This window comes from Fringilla coelebs, assembly GCF_963513975.1.
Source record: "Fringilla coelebs genome assembly, chromosome: 3".
In the NCBI taxonomy this organism is placed as follows: Eukaryota; Metazoa; Chordata; class Aves; order Passeriformes; family Fringillidae; genus Fringilla; species Fringilla coelebs.
This window is the reverse complement of record NC_140030.1, coordinates 112,269,424-112,291,478: the sequence shown is the minus strand read 5'-3', so window position 1 is coordinate 112,291,478 and position 22,055 is coordinate 112,269,424. Positions and strand designations below refer to the sequence as shown.

Here is a 22,055-nt window from a genome sequence, read left to right as displayed (position 1 = left end):
TCTGTCTGTGTGTTTATTTGTGTATTCACTTTCTGTATGGAGAACAGAAGCAAATAAAATCAAACATAGCTTTGATCAACCTATATTACCCCAAAGTCACACACATATTTCACATAAGAAAAATGGCCAATTTTTGGTTTCAAATATTTTTTTAATTTGAATTAATCTTATATTTTTTCATAAAGTATGAGAGAAATTGCAAATAATTGCATCCAGTTTGTTGCTGATGTTGAAGTTTGGGTGTTAGGAAATAAGTGATTAAATATGCTATTGAATTCTTTCAGGTTTTAAGGAAGATGGTGGTGTTTTAGTTTACTGCATTGTTTAGCTTATCTTTTTATTTTCTTCCCTAAAGAACTGTTATTCCTGCTCCTATATTTTTTGCCTGAGAGCCCCTTAATTTAAAATTTATAGCAATTAGGAGGGAGGAAGTTTACATTTTCCATTTCAGGGGAGGCTCCTGCCTGCCTTAGCAAACACCTGTCTTTAAACCCAAGACAGGAAATAACTGATTAAATATGGTGTTGGATTCTTTCAGGTTTTAAGGAAGATGGTGGATATCTGAAGGAAACTGAGAGTTATGAGTATGACCTGATTGGTGTAACAGTTCACACAGGAACAGCAGATGGGGGCCACTACTACAGTTTTATCAGGGACATTGTCAATCCTCATGCTTACAAAAACAACAAGTGGTGAGCTGTGCCATCTCTGTTTCCATATTTTTAATAACTAAAGCTTGTTGGCTTTGTTAGGTGCAGTTATGGGGGGGATTCATCCTGTAGGTTCCTCTGGAAAGCACACAATGTTGGAATTTGTATTGATTTATGGGCCTACAGATCAGTAGCCAGGAGAGTTTTGTGGTCCCTCAAATACAGGGGTGGCAGGGAATGCTGTGCTGGCCTCAGCACAGCCAGGGATTGCTTCCTGATGGGACTGGATTGGAATTATTGCAGTGCAAAAGATTTCCTAGATTGTCCTTCCTGAAATCTGGTGGTACCTTGGATGAGGATCCAGCTACATTTCTGGCTGGAGAATTTGGGAAAGGGGAGGGACATGGACGTGGGAAGGAGGAGGGAGACAGAAGAAAGCAGGGAACACTCTGCCTGCTGTTTTGGATATGGTGTCTCCATTTCTCACTGGAGCCCTGGCATGGGAGATAAGGTTTCATTTCTGCCTGTTCTCCAGAGCATTTCTGAAACAGAAGCAGCTGATGACCTAATCCCTGCTCCAGTGGGGATCCCAGAGGTGCCTCCTGGTTTGGTGTTACTGGAAGGACGTCACTTTGGGACCAGATTTTCATTCGCTGGGATCTAAACAAGACATTAGAAATGAATAGGAATATTTCAATCTGAGCAATTTTTGGAAGTGCTCCTGAGGCTTTGTTTGCCCCTGGAGATGAGCAGCAGTTGTTTCAAAGCCTCTTCCTGCCTTGCAGGTACCTTTTCAATGATGCTGAAGTTAAACCCTTCGACTCTGCCCAGCTTGCTTCTGAATGCTTTGGTGGAGAAATGACTGTAAGTTGTGACCTGAATTTTTGTCATGTTCAACTCTTCCAGTATCTGTTCCAAGCTCTTACAACCCAGCTCTTTGTGTGAGCCTTTAAAAGGAAGCTGTCAGAAGTACAGCACAGGTATTACCAATGAAGCAAAGTTAATTAGTGAAGTGTCTCTCCAAACAAGAGGTATTTCTGTAGTAGATCTGCTTTTTATCATACCATTTATTCAGGTATAAAAAAGTGAGTCTGAAGCTGATTTAGGAATCCTTGCTTGGGGTGGCTGCTTAGCTCAGACCATTGATGAAGGAATCATTACTTCCAGCTTAGGTGTATTCTGGGGAAAAAAAAGGGCATTTTGATCTTTGTCTATGCCTTATGTTGCTGCCTGTATTAATAATTTTTACACATTGTTAATACAAACAGCACTCAAATGTTCTCAGGTTGTGCCTGAATTGATCATTGTTTATAGCTGTGTACAGGATATAAAGCACATTATGGATAACACAGTACCTTACTAAAGCAGTTCTGGGCATCAGACAACTTCTCTTGTCTGGGAAAGACAATATGCTGAAATAAAACCAAAAAATTCCTTTGTTTGGCACATAGATAAAATATCTTTAGATGCCTCTAAAGAAGAGGTGTCAGTGAGATGGATGAGCCAGGAAATTGCTTGGGATGGGGGATACAGCATTGCATAGTAGTTTGAAAATTCAGAAGAGGCCAGAGAAGAAAAAAAGAACAAGACTGCTTTGAGCAAGAGCTAAATTGTCAGCAACCCTCATAAATATCATGAAATAAATGTGCAAGTGGACTATTACAAACTGTTAGAAACTAAAGCATTAAAAAGCTTGTAATTAATGGTTTTGCTTTCTTCTTGACAGACAAAAACTTATGATTCTGTTACTGATAAATTTATGGACTTCTCCTTTGAAAAGGTATTTCTCTTCCAAACCTTTATTGTGTGATTATATTTCTGCTGTAATGATTTCTCTCTCAAAGCAAAAATTATACAGATGTTTTTTTCTCCAAGACACACAGTGCTTACATGCTGTTTTATAAACGGATGGAGCCAGAGGAGGAAAATGGCAAAGACTACAAATTTGATGTTTCATCAGAATTGCTAGAGGTACAAGTTGATTTGTTTTAACACCAATTTTAAAACACTCTAGGAAGCCCTAAACACATCAGAAATCTGAATAGGAAAGCAAAAATAATTTAAAGCACTAAGGTGACAGTCCTTTCATTTCACTGTCTTCTTTAGGAGATTGTCATGGGGTAGGAAGGGAATTAGGATTTACATTTTATGTGAATTTTAGATGTTTTCTCATTCTGTCCTGCTTATGGGATAAATCCCTTTTTGCCACCTGGAAAATTTAATGTCCCTGCTCCCTCTGGCCAGAAGTGTTGCTTCAGCATCTGCCGCATTTTAGGTTCTTAATTGAAAATGTCTCTCCATTCCCAGGCAGCAAATCAGATCATGCTTTTGTCCTTCTTGGTCTTAAAAATATTAATAGATTTTTATCAGAATTAAATGTTTAAGCTATATTGCTGTGAAAATCACTATGAATTGATGTGACCAAAAGCATCACTTTAGAGAGAGGAACAGTGGACATGGCTGAAATCCTGTTCTAGTGTAATGATGGAGATTCAAATCTTACTCTTTAGGAATTTATCAGAAGTTCTCAGAGCTCATCAAACTTTGGGTTAGACTTCAGCTGTGGTTCTTTTTAAACTTGTTCTCAAAATTTTAGCCCAAAACTGAATAATTAAGTTGTAAAATGAGGCCACAGAAGGAGGAGAAGGTTTGAAGCTCTGCTCTGCAGTCCCATGGCAGGCACAACCAATACTCACTGTAGTATGAATAAAACTGCTTTGAGCCACTTCTTTGAACTAAAGAAAGTGCTTTCAGAAATAGTTTTTCATACAGAAAATTTTTGTGGCTTTTAGCCTTGGAATCATTTAAATATTTTTAAAATCATGCTTAAGTAGTGAAGTAAACTGCTTTCTTGTATCTGATGGTAGCATTTTTTCTTCAGTGGATATGGCATGATAACATGCAGTTCCTTCAAGACAAGAACATTTTTGAACATACATATTTTGGGTAAGTTTTTCTTTAAAAATGTAATATTAATGCTTCTTTTCTTCTTGCAGATTATCATTGTTTATTTTAATTAACAAATCAAATTACTGACTCTAGGTTTATGTGGCAGTTGTGTAGTAGCATCCCAAGTACACTACCAGATCCCAAAGCGGTTTCTCTGATGACAGCAAAGGTAAGGATTTCCAAAGAATCTCCTCTTCTCTTAACTATTTCCTTGTTGACATTTTAATTCATGCATTCTAAATTAATGGTTCCATTTTTTTTTCCAGTTAAGCACTTCCTTTGTGCTAGAGACATTTATTCATTCAAAGGAAAAGGTATTCCATTTACTTGTAAATTCTCATTAAGTAGCTGCATGAATCTAGTGAAAAGCAGATCTGTACTTTCCATGTTGGAAGTGGGATTTTGAGCTGTAAAATTACTATATATGGTGCAAAGTTAATGTTTAGAGTGTCATTTACCACATTTATAGTGAGCACTGCACAATGGAATATAATGTGGGTGTAAAAATGTATGGACTGGTATTATCTGTAGGTGCAATGTATTATTAATTCATAAAATGTTTATTGTTTATAATTCTTAAGATGTGGTGCTTTACTGAACCATTTAGAAATGTTTAAAGATGATGCTGAAATTCATTATTTGAAGTTACAGTTTTTCCTGTATTTCTTTTCACAGCCTACAATGCTTCAGTGGATTGAACTGTTAACAAAACAGTTTAATAACAGTCAGGCAGCTTGTGAAGTAAGTGACTTAGGAACTCAGCAAAGTACAAACCAACTTTCTATATATTGTTTAACTTTCCTGGAGGTTCGTATCCCTGGAATATTTTGGACTATGAACTGCTGTATTTGGTATATTTGTGCTCTGTGAGATGAAATTAGTTCTCTCTGATTACTGCAGATCCTGGGGAATGATTTAACTTTTATTTGCAGAAATCTCTGTTGAGACCACAGGCCAAAATCATTTTGTCACTGGAATAAGAGAGAGCCAGTGTCACAAACTCTTTATTTGAGTAATTTTTATATAGTGGCTTGTGCAGTAAAGACCTGCTTAAATTAACTCACCCAAGAGACATGGAAAGACAAAGAATTTGCTGTGGTCTTGCTGAAAGCAATTTTCAGGTACTGTAGAGAAGTTTTGGGAGTGTTTCTGTAATAATTTAAATGTCCAAGGAGCCTAGCATAGACTGTGTCCTGCCTTAGACTTTATTCAGTAGAAAGGTGTTAAATTGGTGATGCTTTTATAAATTCATTCTAAGTTGATAAATTATGTGACATTCAGTATTGGGCTGTACAGTTACCTCAGTGGGATGTAGTAGTAAAGAATACTCGAGTACAAATAAAAGTGAGAACATTGACTCTTCATTTGTGACTCAAAATTCTGGGAGTGAGAAGACTGAGCTGTGTTATTTGCTGAGTCTGACTTGGAATGAGTCATTCTCTGGTAGTTTTATACTTTTTGGGTCTCTGGAGGCCATGAGGCTTTTCCACATGTTAAAATGCAGAAGAGATCTAACTTGGGAAGCTCTGTTTAATCCTGTCATTCTTCTACAAGATTCTTCAGGATATGCTTTTTTGTAAGCACAGTTTTTATGCTGTTGACATCACTTTGCAGGATAAGTGTGTTCTTCCAGGTCATTTTCTAATGGCATGCAGAGCACAGGGATAAGAAGATACCAGATAGAAATTTATATTGCTGTTTACTGCTGTTGATCTTTATTTCTTTATTCCTTCATGCACAGAAGACATTTTAGATTTCCCTTGGATTAAAACTTGCCTATTCCTTAATAATAGTAACATCGATTTCTCTTCAGACTTTAATATCATGCAAAAAAGAAGATTGGACTAGAGCAAGTGTGGAACAAAACTAACACAGTATGTATCTTCTGCAGTGGTTTTTGGATCGTATGGCTGATGATGATTGGTGGCCAATGCAGATTCTAATAAAGTGTCCCAATCAGATTGTGAGGCAGGTAAGAACAAAGTTCCTTTGCAAGTCAGGTGACTGCTTGAGCCATGAGCAGAGGCAGCCAGTTCTGGTGGCTGTGATTCTGCCAGTTTCAGTGAATGCCTGTCACTGTCTGGAGCTGTTTGGCCATGGGAGTGTTACTGTAGCTGTACAGGCAGCATCACTAAATCACAGTAGATACAAATTAAGGTTTCTGTGACTCCCTCTTGATCTCTACAAATCTGAACACTTTACATTTTAAAAAATTGTTTTTTTCTGAATTAATGCAACAGTAATTCATCAAGCTCCACCATCAGAAAAAAAAATCAAAGTGCTTGCATTCAGTACTCCTCAAAGCTCCAATTTGAAACTTCTGTAGTAAATTCTTGTGGGTAGAGGTAATTTTACAGTACTATGCCACAAAGCTTTGTTAATACCCTTTTCTGGAAATATTTTTTAAAACCCTTATATTAGTAGCATTTGGACATTCACAAATCCAGCTATTAATGGTGTTACTTACAAGTGTATACTTCTTTACAAGTTGTTAAGGAATACCTTTAACAGTTACTCTGTCACCTGAATTCTTCTGTTGGATTTCTGGCTATTAAAGTGATGTTTCCATGCAGACCTATACATAGTTTTTGGATGCAATGCATCAGTAAAAGAATGTATTTCATGGGAAAACTCTGTGTAAGGTAGGCAAGGTCTTCTCATGAATGCTTTACAAAATAAAAATTACTGGAACGAATTTCCTTCAAATTTTCACATGAATTCCTACGATCCAGCAGCAAAATTCAAAAACATCTTGCCAAAATATCAAAATGTTTCAGACAGTAGAGATAGAAGGAAAAAAGTGGAGTTATGTTTCAGTGCACACCAATAATTAAAGGCTGGGTTTAGGGTTCCCCCATGAGATCTGTTCATAAAAACCAGGTTTGGCTCTTCTGTTAAAATACAATCTCAGCTTTGTTTTTGAAACTTTGAACCTGTGAGGAGCTGGCAGTGGGATTTGGAGCAGAATTTTCTTTGCTTAGGAGTGACACATTGCCCTTCTTGTGAAGGACTGAGGGTGTGCAGCTCATTCCCTTCTCTGTTGCAGATGTTCCAGCGTTTGTGTATCCACGTGATCCAGAGGCTGAGGCCAGTGCATGCTCACCTTTATCTGCAGCCAGGAATGGAAGACTGGTAAAATAAACCCCCTGCCAACTTCTGTTCATTGCTGCAGCTGCTTTTATTGATCAGTCACTCAGAACAGTCATATAAAGCTGAAATAGTGCTAATTGCTCTTCATTATTCTGCCCAAACTGCTCTGATTTATTTAAAAATACCAGTAGGATTGCAAAGGGCAGTGGCACATGGTGGGAAACATTTGCTCCCTTAGAGCAGGTTTTCAGCATGGTCTTTGTTTTTCCTATCACTTGGATACTACATCCACTGCTCAGGCTTGAGAGTCCTTCTGTGAATTGGACCTGGAGGCACAAAGGTGGAAGTTTTTATTTCTACATCCTGTAAAAGAGTTTGGAGATCAGACTTTAATCCTATAACTAAATCACAGGTTTTGTCAAAAAGGAGGAAGAGCCCTCTTGTATTCTCCTTTGCTTTGCTTATTATCAAGAAAACTGTCACTTTTATCTCCAATTACAAGATACTTAAACTCTTTTTGATACACGATGAGAAGAAAAAGAGTGGTTTTTCTTTCACCTCTTGAGTTGAAGTTCTGTTTGTGATAATAAATTTCCCCCAGAGCGAAAACGGCAGAGTTAGTAATAACCAGTAGTGCTGCCATATCAAAATTCAGGACATGAAGATACAATTTTCATGGCAAAAAGCAGAACTTCATTTGCTTTGGAAGCCTTACTTGTGTCTGTGACTTGGTTTTGTTCAGTGACAAGGTCCAACCTTGAGCAGATGTCTGAGGCTGAAATTCTCATTAAGTAGCTACGTGAATCTAGTGAAAAGCAGATCTGTGCTTGCCATTGTAGAAGTGGGATTTTGAGCTGGAAAATGACCATGTATGATGCAGAGTTAATGTTGAAAGTGTCTGAGGCTGAAGGTGGATGGTGCTCTTGTGTTCAGGAGCGTGCCTTGCCTCGGTTCCATAGCTATAATTACATTCCCATTAAATTCAACAAGCAAACCAAGAGGATGATTTTAAATAAAAGATCCCCACTAGTGTTCTGAGAGTTCTTTTCCTGAGTAGCATCTTGATTCACAACACCAGTTTGATGAACTCTTCAGCATTTCAAGTGCCTGATGCTCCCTCGGCTTGGGCTGGTTGTTCCCCGGGCTGCAGACGAGGGGTGGGGGATCAGAGAGGAGGGCAGAGCGGGAGTTGTGGTGACCTGCTCAGTTTGCACTGGCTCAGGGTGGCTCTGTGCCCTGTGTGCCATGCCCACCTGGCTGTCCTTGCTGCAGCTCTGATGACATGGACGGGCCCGTGGAGGACATCGGGAGCCGCTCGTGCGTGACGCGCTTCGTGAAGACGCTGCTGTCCATCATGGAGCACGGCGTCAAGCCCCACAGCAAGCACCTCACCGAGTACTTCGCCTTCCTCTACGAGTTTGCCAAGATGGGAGAGGAGGAGGTGGGTGTGCCCTTGGCTCTGGGTGTGCTGCTGCCTGGGCACAAATGGCTTTTCAAGTAACCCCGTGCCTGCGTTTTTCAGAGCCAGTTCCTGCTCTCTCTGCAAGCCATCTCCACAATGGTCCACTTCTACATGGGCACCAAAGGGCCTGAGAATGTGAGTTGGAGTATTTTATATGACAGGAACTAATCTTGCCTCTTTTACATCTGTGATCATTGCTGCTGGATCTTTCAGCTGTTACATTAGAATTGCTTCACTTCCACAATTTTTTTCAATGTTTAAGTAAATATAATATTTTAAATTATGTTGAATTGACAATTATTGTTTAGTATAGAAATAGGCGCTGAGTAAAAGCAATTAAAGTTGCCCTTAACTTGTTACTAATGCTAATGCTATTAACAGTTGATTGCTTACTCCTGTTGTACAACTTAGGTTCTTAAATTTACCTGCTCTTTTTGATAAATAGACCACATCTTCAGCCAGCCTACCTCTTGCATTTGTAAATGGAATTTTGCTTGTGCAGAGCGAATGTCTCAATGTGGAATTCGGTTGATTAGGTACTTACCTGGTTTGGTTCATGCAGGTTGTTTGCAATAAGGACAGGGTAATGCAAAGGCCTTTGAAATGAAGGCGCAGAATGTCCACACTGAAGTTCTCTGGTTTTTCCCTAGCCCCAGGTGGAAGTGCTTTCTGAGGAAGAAGGGGAGGAAGAGGAGGAAGAGGAAGATATCCTTTCTTTAGCAGAAGAGAAATACAGGCCTGCTGCTCTTGAAAAGATGATTGCCCTGATAGCTCTTCTGGTGGAACAGTCTCGTTCAGAAAGGCAAGAGCTCCTGAAAAAACAAAATCAGTTCAGACTTTATAGTTCAGAAAGGAGTCAGAGATTTTGTGGGTTTGTCTGAGGGTTTTATTGTGGGCTTTTTTAACAGCATAAATAAGCTTGTATATGAGCCCATTATATTTTTAATAACTCAAAAAGGGACTGTTATTGTTGACCAAATGTAAGACTTGGGATAAAAACTCGAACACATTCAGTTGGCCACATTTGGTTTTCTTTTGTTATCTCAGTCAAGTACAGTATATTTTTTGTTGTTCAGTTTTACATCAACACCTTTATTGTCTCTTGTATATTGTGATACTGAAGAATATGAACTAACACTCAGTCCTGAGTGTCTCCCTGACCATAATCATGGCTGAAGTAAAATGATCATTTTCTTTTGTATTTTAGGCATTTGACCTTGTCACAAAACGACATGGCAGCACTGACAGGAGGAAAGGTAATCAGGTTAAAAATGAGTCCTGTAGCCCCCCAAGCCCTCTGTGGTGTGTGGCTGTAGGCAGTGAACTACATCTGCTTATTTGTTGCAGGGTTTCCCTTTTTTATTCCAACATATCCGTGATGGGATCAACATCAGGCAAACCTGCAACCTCATTTTCAGCCTGTGCCGCTACAACAATCGCCTGGCAGAGCACGTGAGTAGCAGGGACCTGGAGCTGCTCTTTGAGTCTCCTCCAATCACTCCCAGGGGGTAATTGGGGTTATTTTGACTGAATAAACACAAATCTGATGAGTTTTGTGTGTTTTCTTTCCAAGATTGTGTCCATGCTGTTCACATCTATAGCAAAGCTGACTCCTGAGGTATGTAAACACACCACCTGTCAGTAAATAATCTGTAGTCATAATTTCCCAGTTTAAATCACTGAAATAATCCTTTGCTCATCAAAAATCTTGCATGGAAGATGGAAGTCTTTGTGCCATTGAATGAAGTCTAACTGCACTGTTTGTGGAGTTCTGTAAAACAGAAATTTGCTGTGCCACTTGGGATGAAAGTTTTATTCAAATCAAATAACATTTCTAGATTCTCCACCCATATGTATTTCTTTTAAAAAGTTGGTAACATTAAATATTGTATGCAAGAATAAGTGGAGATAATTACTTATTATCAGACTCTTCAAGATTTGGGGCACTGTTTTGCAGCTCTGTGCTGGCAAACACGTTTCTCATTCAGAGTAAATTCCTGCCCTGGTAATAACAGAAATACTGAGAGTTCCAAATGGGTTCCAGATGCAAAATATATAATTATAGTTGTAACCACTTTGTTGAAACATTGTTAAAAGCTGGATGAGTCTTAGTAGTGTAAAACCTCAAAATGAGATGCTTTTGGATAAACTTCCCAGGATCCATATTCCATGTTATGTAACTACATAAAAATTATAACTTATCTGAGCTAGTGATATAAACCAGGATAAATTGGTGAACTCTTCTCACAATGGACAGTTTGATTCTTTCCTTTTTCCAGAATAATGTTTATATTTCCTGTAATACATCCATATGTACATACATATATATATATATTTCCTGTAACTTCTCCTAGACTGATCCTGTCTCATGATCCTGTTGCTTTGCACTGACTGTAACCAGTGGCTTAATTTATAGCTCTATATGGATTATGCACAGATTAAATAGTAAGGGATTAAAGTATTATAAATGTTCATGTCTGAAGTTCATAGAAATCCTACAGACATTGGGAATTTTTTAAAATACTCTTAAAAAAAAAGTGGATGAAATTGGGTATTTTTCCCTTTTCTGCATTACAGGCAGCCAATCCCTTTTTCAAACTGCTCACCATGCTCATGGAATTTGCTGGTGGACCTCCAGGAATGCCACCCTTTGCTTCTTACATTCTGCAGAGGATATGGGAGGTACAATATGTAAAATAAAACAGAAGCTAAATTGTCTTCTCTTGTTGGTTCTTTTATGTCTCTTCTGCATTTTGTTGTCATCCTTCCTGCATCAGTCCATGATTTTTTAATTATCATTCCTCTTCTGAATAACCAGCAACAGCCAATAGACATGAAAAAGTTCTATTGTAACTTAATGGCTCTTCCAGTTTAACTTCAAATTTTAGTTTAATGAGAAATTAATTGATTCATAATAAGGACCTAGAATGCTTTTTCTAGACAAATTCCACATTGTTTTCTGTTATCCTTTTGCAAGGCCTGTAAAATGTTTCAACACCCATCATTTGGTTGTGGGGTTTTTTTGGCCTTTATATACAGATTCCTTGAAGATTCATTTGATGGTTTTGGTTCTCTGTAAAATGTCCATTAACACTTTTAATGCTTAAAGTAGTGCCAGACTGAGTCTGCTGGATAATTGCTGCATGCAGGACCAACCTTGCATGTGTTTCCAAATGAGAGAGACTTTTTAACCAAGTGGGCACAAGGATGAATTCCTTTATCTGAGCCATGGATGAGCCATTAAAGCTTTCTCTTCACCTGCTGCTCTGAGTTCCCAGTACAATTCACTGTCTTCATTCCTGGCTGAGAACAGCATGGCCAGCCTGGAGACTGCTGAGGAGCAGCTCATTCCCCTTAATTCCCTTTAAAAATGGGGCTGGAGCACTGTGGCAGGGGACATGGATTGCTGTTCCCAAGGGTTTCTCTGCTCAGGAGCAGCTGTAGGGTCACAAGGGATGTGATGGATGAGCTGTAGCTGCTGCACCTCAGGTAAAGGGAGTTCAGATGGCACATCTCAAGGGGCACAGTGACACCCAGCTAGTGACACAGGTCCAGGGATGTGAGACCCAGCACTGAATACACAGACTTGGGGTTAGAATCTACTTTCACAGCCTCTCCAGCTTCTGGAAGTCATTAAAAGTGATTGAGCTCTGCAGACACTGAGAAATGATTGTCTCTTTCTTGGACATTCCCTCCAGCCATTACCCAGGAAACCTGACAGAGCAATTTGTCATCTCTAAATAAAGGGAGGAGATTGTTCTTAAGGTGTTTATTTTTAAAATGAGATTAAAATTTGATAAGGAGAATTATGGTCGTGTCAGCTGCTCATATTCTTCAGGTGGAGTAGGGGAACTGGGAACAGCTTCAGCAACCCAGTTACTACCTCTGGTTCCTTAGGGTAAAACTTCTTCTTGTTTGGGCACCTGGGCCTTGAGGTAGAAAGAAAGTAGTTTTTAAAAACTAACAAAAGAACAAATGACATTTATTGGCCTCATGCCAACAGATTTCCAGCTACACAGAGCCAGAAAAGCACAGGAAGCCTTGTTTTCTCCTTATTCTCTCAAGGTTGCACAGCAGCACTCATTGCCTTTGGAAAGTACTGGATGAATTTATTCCTTGAAATTGTATCTTCAGTAATAAATGCAGTAGTTACCCTCAGCATGAAGCTGTTTGAACATCTTTGCATATCATTTATTTTCTTTTGATGTAACTTATAAAAATACTGATTCAGTGTTAAGGTTTTGTGTTAGATATTTTTAAAAAATACTGGTCTATAAAGACAAGGTTTTCCCATCTTGGGAACTCCTAAATATCTCATAATATGCAGAAAGAATAGGCAGAGTAATTTCCTGGGCTTACACTGAACTTTCAAAACTCTGAACAAGGTTCAGAAGCTCAAACCAGTGAAATTTAATGAGGTTTCCTTTCTGTGTAGAGCAGCTCAGTCTTGCAGGTGCTTTGACAGCCCTAAGTGATTTTAAAAAGAAATGTTGACAGTGATTTTAGGAGTTTCTAATACAGTCAGTGCATAGTAGAAAGATTAATGTATTCCTTTTGCTTCTGCCCCTCTCCTGCAGGTGATTGAGTACAACCCCTCGCAGTGCCTGGACTGGCTGGCTGTGCAAACCCCTCGCAACAAGCTGGCTCACAGCTGGGTCCTGCAGAACATGGAGAACTGGGTTGAACGGTTCCTCCTGGCACACAACTACCCTCGAGTGAGAACTTGTAAGTGCATTTTAATTGGAGACATTTGTCACCTCTTGCAGTGAGTTGCATGCTCCTGTGTTTGTCTGTTCTTCCTTTTCTAGTTGTTTTAGAATTGCTGGGTTTTAAAATCTTAGGATAACTGTGGTAGAGGTGTTACCAGTTTTGATGAAAAAACTGTTTTCCTTTGGTACCTTGAATGATACATTGGTAGGTTCTTTATTTTAAGTGGTTTATCTGCAAGGTCCAGGAAAACCTAAAGAAGGAAAAGGGGTAATTCCAGAGGTTTTCCATTCTGTCCATCACGTGGCTGCACAATAGGTGGGAGGAGTACATGTTGTTCTTCCATGGGAATCTCAGCTGAGTCCTTTGAAGTTGTGGATCAAGGAGAAGCCGTCTGTGCTTTCTCCCAGATTCCAGGGTATCCTGGCTCTCTGGTTTGTCCTGCTGGGAATCACACTGTCACATTGCCAGGGAACATTTTCAGCCTTCCCTGTGTCCATTTTTTTAACAAAGGAGGCTCCACAGTACAGGCCATTTTAACACCTTTAACACTGTGTTTCTGTGGCTGAGGGAGATGGGAAAACTGGAGGTACAGCTTTGCAACACGCTCCAGTTGTAAACATCTCTGAGGGGGTGATGACCTCTTGATTGAGCAATGGCCAACTTCACTCATGGAAAACCTCTGGGATGCATTGTGTGATGGGATCTGGGGTGCATTGTGTCAGCACAGGGAGGATCAGGCAGCAGACAGGGATGTAGGTGGCACATCCCAGCACCGCTTTAAGGTGCTTTGCGCTGCTGTTATCCACTTGGGTTTTCTTTCTAGTGTGAATACAGTAACAGCAGCTTCTGTAAAACGCTTTGAAATCTGTCAAGGGAGCGCGGGGTGCAGTTGAATTGCTGTTTGCATGGCTGTTAAGCAGGTATGTCACTGTCAAAGGCGTAACAAATCTGTTTTTATTTGAAGCCGCAGCCTATCTCTTGGTGTCGCTTATTCCGAGCAATTCCTTCCGTCAGATGTTCCGATCGACGCGCTCTTTGCACATCCCCACGCGGGACCTGCCCCTCAGCCCCGACACCACAGTAGTTCTGCACCAGGTCTACAACGTGCTCCTCGGCCTGCTCTCGCGAGCCAAGCTCTACGTGGACGCCGCCGTGCACGGCACCACCAAGCTGGTGCCCTACTTCAGTTTCATGACCTACTGCTTGATCTCCAAGACCGAGAAGCTCATGTTCTCCACTTACTTCATGGACTTGTGGAACCTCTTCCAGCCGAAGCTCTCGGAGCCGGCCATCGCCACCAACCACAACAAGCAGGCCCTGCTGTCCTTCTGGTACAACGTGTGCGTGGACTGTCCCGAGAACGTGCGCCTGATCGTGCAGAACCCCGTGGTGACCAAGAACATCGCCTTCAACTACATCCTGGCCGACCACGACGACCAGGACGTGGTGCTCTTCAACCGCGGCATGCTGCCCGCCTACTACGGCATCCTGCGCCTGTGCTGCGAGCAGTCGCCCGCCTTCACCCGCCAGCTGGCCTCGCACCAGAACATCCAGTGGGCCTTCAAGAACCTCACCCCGCACGCCAGTCAGTACCCGGGGGTAAGGGACCGACGCCGCCCTGTGCCAGCCCCTCCTTCCCGTGTCCCCTCTCACCCGGCGTCTCTTGGAGCTTAACACGCCCGGTGGTGAAAGTGTTCTGTGCATTTCCCACTGGGAGTAATTTGTGTCTTTCAATCCATTGGATCTTCGGGGGGGTGGTTTGGGCTCTCCTCGCCATGCAGCAGCTGCACAGCAGTTGTTGTTTTCTGGGAGCAGGCGCTGGTGTTTCCGCTGTTCAGTATCCAGCCTAGTCATAAGAAACAAGGAGTAAGCTTTGATGGTGGTCTCTAGGGAGGAGGTTGGAGGTGGAGGAATAACAAAGGTGGAGGAGTTCCCAGTTTCTTCTTTGCTTTCAGCTTCTGGAATAGGGCCAAGACTTAGCCTGTAGCATTCCAGGGGAGGACAGCCTGGTGCTCCCCTTGGAAACACCCAGGTACCTCTGGCAGAGCTGGGAGTTGTGCTGTCAGTGACACACAGTGACACCCGCAGAGAGCAGGTGCTAGGTAAAACAGGCTGTGTGCAATGCTCAAACAACAGGCTTACAGAGGCTGGCAGAGACAGCAGGCCTGGCTGTGAGTGATCACACTGTGAATATTGCTTTGGGGTCCTTTGGGGTGTGCAGGGACACAAGGAGTACAAAGCTTCCCATCAATGTGAAGAGGAGGAGGATGCAGGGGATCTTCCATATTGAACTTCTGCCTAGATCAGCTCACAGGGAAATTTTGCATCTGACAGTCCCATTGCTCTCCTCGTTGGCATCTCCCCTCAGAAGTCTGTTTGTCTGGCAAGGGGCCTGAGTTACTCCGCTGTGTTTGGTGTCTGCCAGGCACATGGGACTGCAGCAGGGTTTGGCACAAGCAGCTTTCTGCATATTTGGTCCCAGAGATGGGGATTTCAGATTGCTTTGTACATGTTATATATCTGAGACACTTGTACCTTATGTACACACAAATGCAACAGTGAGCTGTGCTCTTAGGCAGCATCAGAATATCTCATAACTTTGAAAGAAAGTCTGAACTGTAGCACAGTGAGAGAGCTGACTCTAACCAAGTATTTCTGTGTGTTTTAGGCAGTAGAAGAGCTGTTTAACCTCATGCAGCTGTTTGTAGCTCAGAGGCCAGACATGAGAGAGGAGGAGATTGAGGACATAAAGCAATTTAAGAAGACCACCATAAGCTGTTACCTGCGCTGCTTGGACGGACGCTCTTGTTGGACAACTCTCATAAGGTACAGCCCTGTGCTCATCCACAGCTCAGCTGGAATTCCATCCCCAGCCTGCCCCCACCAGCAGAGCTGTGCTTCCAGCTGCTCCTGCTGGCACTTGTTACTTTGGAGCAGAAATGTGATGTAGAAATTGTGCCTGTGGGACAGTTTTATTGTATCGTGTCTTCAAAGAGTGTTTCATTTCTGCTCTGAGGAGGTGCAGCTGAAAGTGCTGCTTGGGCATTCTCAGCAGAGCTATAAATTGCTGTGCATGTAGGTCAGGGCTGGGGTTTTCAATGGAGCTGTTGGTGCACTGAAAGCCTGGTGCAAAGGACAGCCTGTGTTACCTGGACTGACCTGTCACAGAGCACAGCCACGTTGTCCCAAGTCATCTTTATGGTGAAAGAAACCACTCATTAGCATAATGCTTTCCTTTCTGTTCTGCTGTAAGCATAAAATATTCTGATAAAAATGTTTTCAGACATTTAAAAAGCCAAACAGATGCTTGACTGAATCTATTTAAATGGGTTATTTAAGAAGCATAAACTTCTGGCTTTCCAAGTACATAATTTTCCACGTTTGTGCAGGGGTTGTATGGGAAATATTTCTGTAAAGGTTTTATGTAAATTACTTTCCATAACCTAAAGGAGGTTGATGGCAGAAGCATTTTTAAATTAAAAAGGGGGTGGGGGGGTAATGATGAGAAGAATTACTTTATTTTGGGGTTTCTTTGTTCTTTTGTATTATTTTCCAAAATAACAGCATGAGTATAACAATTTTAATCTTGGGATGAGATTTTCAGTGTTCTCAATGTTTGGATTTTTTTCCTAGTGCCTTCAGAATATTATTAGAATCTGATGAAGACAGACTTCTCGTTGTGTTCAATAGAGGATTGATTCTGATGACTGAGGTAATTACTTTGTTATTTAATTATAGCAAACATCTCACCCTGGTACTTCCCCTGTCAGCTTTAATAAGATTTCTTTTTAGTACTAAAAAGATCAGGAAATTGTTTGTCTGCTTCTCAGGACAGAGGGAAAACCACCAGCAGATTATGCTGAGAGGAATAAATTCATGGTTTTTTGGTGTCATTCCTTTTATTACAGGTAATTGGGGATGAATGGCTCTGTGCAGTCACACAGTTGTTAGTAGTTAAAAAGGGTTAAGATAACAGGTTAAAATCCAGAAATAACTTAAAGGGTGCTCAGCTGCAGTTGTGGTTGAGATTTCTGACCCTCCTTTGAGGCCCTCCTGAGGCAGTTCTCCTTTTCTCTCCTACCTGTTGTGTCTTTGTTTGCAAGGAGTGGTCTGAAACACATAAACTCGATTTCTTTCTGATGGAATCAAACCTAAAATGCATTTCTGGAGCACATCTAACCGTTGTAAATGGATTTTTGGTCGATGAGACCAGACCAGAATTCTTTCAGAATTGAATGGAAAAAAATGGACTAATGCACCTCTGAAATGGATGCAGTTGGAATGTCAGGGCCCTGCTGCCAGCAGTGCACATCCACATGTCCTGAGGGGTGGAACATCCTGGATTTCATTCAGCACTCCATGGTGGAGGTGATGGATGAGAACCTGCGTTCATGGAAAGCTCCGTGGGGCAGGATCCCTTTGAGAACAGGAATAAAAATCTGCATGTGCTGGAGAAAGCATAAAGCCAAGATTCATTCTTGGCACCTGCAGAATGGTGTATTCAGGAGATATTAAACTGGGAAAATCCATGGTGCAAGACAAGTGGCTCAGAGGGAATTGTGGCTGTGCAGAAAGTGGAATTTTGGAATGGGATTTTTGCTGCAGGAGGGAGCAGCGGGCACAACTGGAAGTTGTCAGAAGGACTTGGAGCAAACATCTGTCAAGGATATTTTAGTCTGCCTTTAGCCATGTAGCTGGACTGGAGGGTGATTGCAGGTTGATTCCAGTCCCATTTTTATATGGTTTCTATAAAAAATTCTTTTAACTCTTTCTGTGTCACTGGTTTGCATTTTCTGGGAAAAATTGTAGTAGAAAGAGCTGGAATTACAGAAACAATGCAGTGCTGTGTGAAAATTGAGTTTTCAGGAGCTTGTTATAAATATAAGGCTATATATTAATTAATTGTAGTTAATTACTCCAGAATATCTGTTCCTTTTTGTTATGAAAATATCTCCATCCAGTAAACTGGGTGTAAAAAGTCAGGAACTGGGCTATAAGGTTATCCCTACATGAAATGGAAGTAGATCAAGGTACATACATAGATATGTATAAAAAGAATTTGGTTTAGCTTAGTTAGCCCTCATCTGTGCTCACACTGGATAATTAAGTTTGTGAAGAGTGTGTAATAAAAAATCAGTTTATCCTGTGTAAAACATAGCTAGAAATTAAATTAAATTGATGCTACTTTCCTGCTTGAGGTTACAGGCCTTATATTGTTGCTGGCTGGCAGTTTTTTGCCTGGAGACAAAAAACTGCATGAAGGAGTTGTCACATCCAGGAAAGTTTTCCACTTAAGGGTGGCTGTGTGTCTTTTGTCTTCACTGTAATATAAAAAGGGCCTGGCAAGGGTTTGCATTCTAGGGGCTGAGGCTGCTGTTCCTTTATCTTTCAAATACCCCAGCAGATTAAATATCTGCTCTTACATCCTGTGCTGGAATTTTTGCAGCTCGGAAATGAGTTGCTTTTCCTTTCCAATATTTCTATAAATCACAGATGCCCACAAGGTATAAAAGGAGAAGTAATTCATCTGATGTACAGCCATATATCCTTCAGCAGCATTTTGAAAAATGACTGGCATCCATCTTAATCCTACCTTTTTTTCCCCAAATTCATATATCTGTCTGTCTTTGTGCACCTCCTGTATCACTTTGTCTGCTGGCTAAGGCAGTTTGGGATTATAGGGATATAAAAATACTGTGTCTCAAATGACACTTTGTTCACTGTCTTGTAGATAAAGGTGGGATAACTTGGTAATTATTTTGAGCTGGTAGCACAGACCTTTTACCTGGAAAACAAATGAAGGACTTTGTGATTATATCCAACACCTTTTATTTTTTGAGTATAAAATACTTTGTTTGAGCATAAAATAAATGTAAATCTATCTGTAGGATAAAAAGAGGAATACTGACAAGTACCTTAGTTTGGCAACATGAAGTTTTGGCATTTTTTTTCTTCCTCCCAGTCCTTTAACACGTTGCACATGATGTACCACGAGGCCACAGCTTGCCACGTGACTGGAGACCTGGTGGAGCTTCTGTCCATTTTCCTGTCGGTTCTGAAATCCACACGTCCCTATCTGCAAAGAAAAGGTTTGATGAGAACTCTTGAAAGGATTATGCCTCTTGTTTCTAAGTTAATTTTCCTCACCCAAACCCTAGTGGTTTTTCTTGCTGACTAGCTGGTTTTTTGAAACTTGCTGTACAGTAGAATATGTGTCTGTTAATGGATAGTAAATTGTTACTTGCTAAATTACTTCCTGACTTAATACCAAACTAGAGTTCATCAATTTAACAGCAGTAGACCCAGTGAGATTTAGCAAATTCCTAGATGCATTAAGACCATGGTAGAGGAAGAAGAGAGTCCTCAGCAGTAAAATTCTGTGCTTTTTCTAACAAGCTTTTGAGCCATGAGCTAAGCAGCCTCCTGGGATGTTTGCATTGCAGATGTGAAGCAAGCTCTCATTCAGTGGCAGGAGAGGATTGAATTTGCCCATAAGCTCTTGACTCTGCTCAATTCCTACAGCCCTCCTGAGCTGAGAAATGCCTGCATTGGTAAGTCCTGGCCATGCAGACCTGTCCTGCACAGGCCCCTGCTGTGAGATGGAAATGCCACTTGCACAAGGGCTCTGCTAGGAGCTGCTGGCAGGTCGGGAGGGTTGGTGTGGTACTGTCAGTACCTCTGTTCTTGCTCAGACAGCTCTGGGTTTGTCAGCTTGCTGTGAAAACTCCTGTGGTCAGTCAAGGCATGCAGATGGGGGGCACAGAAAGTCACAGGTCACTTTGTGGGACTGATCTGCCACCTGATAAGGGGCATGACTGAGGAGGAGCTCCTCAGTTCAGGTGTCACTGAGTTTAGAGTCAGATCGCAAATCTGAGATTAAAATTCAAACATGAACTAAAGCTCCCCTCAGAAGGCAGTGTGGAGACCAAGTTATTCTGAGGAACAGCTTTTCCTGTTCATTTTTATGATTCAGTACTGTGAAGTGCAATAGTGGAACTAAAGCATAAATAGCTTGTAGAGAGGAATGGATTTGCTTTTTAAGGTGTAGACACAGATAATACATACAAATGCCTCTCTTGCATTAGCAGAGCTATTTCAGAAAGGCACAGATTTTCTCTAGTTTAGATTTTTTTAATATTATTTAATGGATTTCTGGTAAAGGCCTAACACTGTGTCCAAACCACCCTTTTTGTGTGTGATTTGTATGCATTTCCCCCTCTTTTGAGTATTTTCTCGTTGTCCTCCTGACTGCTGCTGGTTGCCATTTTCCAGGCATCAGACGTGCTCTGTTAAAGAAGAAGCAAAGAGGGTAATTGTGCAGAGGCTCTCCCTGTCCAAGCTGGCCCCTCCCTGGTGGTTGCTGCAGCCCTGGGCAGGGTCTCTCCGGGGGCAGAGGTGAAGGGAGTGGGGATGGAGTCAGGGGTGTCACGCTCTGGTGCTGCTCACGGCAAAAGGGACACGAGAGAGAGTTTGCAAATGCATGAGCCTTAAGTTGAACTGTTTGCTCTTAAGAAATAACAATTTTGTAATAGCAAAAACAACTTTTTGTTTGTAGATGTCCTCAAGGAGCTTGTACTTTTAAGTCCTCATGATTTCCTACATACTCTGGTTCCATTTCTACAGCACAATCATTGTACATACCACCACAGTAATATCCCAAGTAGGTATTTCAGTGATTGTCTTTTGAAGTTCTCTTATACTGTTATTACTCTGTCGTGTTCCTTGCTGATGTCAAATATTGACCTTTTTAATATATCCCTATTTTATCCAAACTTACACTACAGTGTCTCTTGGACCTTATTTTCCATGTCGTGAAAATTTGAAATTAATAGGGGGGAAAAGCAATATTCGTCCTCCACGGCCCGAACTCAACATGTGCCTCTTGCCCACCATGGTGGAAGCCAGCAAGGTATGTAAACAAGTGGTCCTAATAAAGAATCATTTCTCTGTTGTTTTCCCATTTTTATAAAGGTATTGGCAGAATCCAGTAGCTCAATGCTTTTACCTTTTCTTTGTAAACAAAGCATAATTCTTCTTCAAGATGTGTTGTCCTCATATACTCCATTCTAGATGTGCACTTCAGGAGCACCATTTCCCTGCCCTTGGGGATACACAGCTCCACACTGCAGGCACCAGAAGGCTCTGGGCCTTGCATCAGGAAAAACCCCATAGCACACATTTTGATAGTTTCCCACTCTGTCTGTGGCATTTATAAAGGAAACTGAGGCACCACCCAGGGATTGTCGAGATGGGTTTCACACTATTTTAAGATTTATTTCCAGACAGCCGAGGAGACCCCGCAGGTTCCATTAGAGTCCATTCAGCTGGGGCTGAGGCGTAATCTGCTATTTGTTTGGGTAAAATCCAGTGCCTGAAATGTCATCAAGGGCTTTAAGTCTTTTCACTTGCCATTTTCCCTTCTGTGGGCTTCCTGATGGGATGCCAGCTTTGGTGGGGCTACTCCGTAGTGACTTGCCACATCCCGTTGTTACAGCTGCAGCAACGGTGGGATTCAGCTCACGTCACTTTGCCTATCTAAAAGGTCAGCATCCAGCTCCTCCTGGGGCTCCTCCCGGGGCTCCTGGCCATAAATAGTTACCCTGGGAGGGAGAGAAAGAGCTCCCCTCCTTCCCGTGCCAGGCACTGAGTGTGGGCGAGGCGAGTCCCTCTCCACGGCGTGCAGGGAGCGGCAGTGCCTAGATTTTAGATAGCTGAAGTCAGGTCAGGTGAATCCCACCCGAACAGGAATATGTATGGACAATCATTTGAAGCAGGAGAACTGGTTACTTGCTGTCCGGTAACTGTGGTTCTTCAAGATGCTTTGTCCACACAGATTCTGTGCTCCTCCTGCTGTGCTAATTCCGAGTCCTGTCCTAGGGGATTCTTACGGGTGAAGGAATTGAGTGGTGGTTGAAGCCGCCATACCCCTTGTGCCCTCAGGTACAGTGGTCGCAAGGACACACTGGGTGCAGGCACAGCCCCAGTGGACACAGCTATTCAGAAAGAATCCAATCTCCTGCACATGGGGCCTATGTGCACGTAGATGGGAATCTGTGTGGGCAACACATTTCGAAGAAGCACGGTTACTGTAGGGTAAGTAACCCTTCTTTTTTAAAGCTTTCAGAATGATGCTGTGTCTATTTGTGCACCATCAAATTGACTGTGTTTGAAAAGATGGTAGAGAGCCAGAAACT

General features: G+C 41.7%; 1 protein-coding gene across 7 annotated transcripts in view; it reads left to right on the top strand.

The window, feature by feature from the left end:
• Positions 1-22,055, top strand: part of USP34 (ubiquitin specific peptidase 34) — a 112,959-nt gene that overhangs the window by 85,723 nt on the left and 5,181 nt on the right. For 3 of the 7 annotated variants that reach the window (XM_084203103.1, XM_084203102.1, XM_084203101.1), the window contains 26 exons: positions 539-692; positions 1,436-1,514; positions 2,377-2,430; positions 2,526-2,621; positions 3,532-3,596; positions 3,693-3,768; positions 3,866-3,913; positions 4,275-4,406; positions 5,491-5,571; positions 6,646-6,731; positions 7,962-8,130; positions 8,212-8,286; positions 8,802-8,953; positions 9,359-9,407; positions 9,499-9,603; positions 9,725-9,769; positions 10,729-10,833; positions 12,729-12,876; positions 13,826-14,460; positions 15,530-15,687; positions 16,495-16,573; positions 18,824-18,950; positions 19,305-19,412; positions 20,417-20,521; positions 20,646-20,770; positions 21,802-21,954. In XM_084203103.1, the coding sequence (XP_084059229.1) occupies positions 539-692; positions 1,436-1,514; positions 2,377-2,430; positions 2,526-2,621; positions 3,532-3,596; positions 3,693-3,768; positions 3,866-3,913; positions 4,275-4,406; positions 5,491-5,571; positions 6,646-6,731; positions 7,962-8,130; positions 8,212-8,286; positions 8,802-8,953; positions 9,359-9,407; positions 9,499-9,603; positions 9,725-9,769; positions 10,729-10,833; positions 12,729-12,876; positions 13,826-14,460; positions 15,530-15,687; positions 16,495-16,573; positions 18,824-18,950; positions 19,305-19,412; positions 20,417-20,521; positions 20,646-20,770; positions 21,802-21,954 (3,209 nt within the window). Of the gene's footprint in view, positions 1-538; positions 693-1,435; positions 1,515-2,376; positions 2,431-2,525; positions 2,622-3,531; positions 3,597-3,692; positions 3,769-3,865; positions 3,914-4,274; positions 4,407-5,490; positions 5,572-6,645; positions 6,732-7,961; positions 8,131-8,211; positions 8,287-8,801; positions 8,954-9,358; positions 9,408-9,498; positions 9,604-9,724; positions 9,770-10,728; positions 10,834-12,728; positions 12,877-13,825; positions 14,461-15,529; positions 15,688-16,494; positions 16,574-18,823; positions 18,951-19,304; positions 19,413-20,416; positions 20,522-20,645; positions 20,771-21,801; positions 21,955-22,055 lie in introns of those variants that run through there. The other 4 variants (XM_084203104.1, XM_084203106.1, XM_084203105.1 and 1 more) reach the window with 4 other exon arrangements.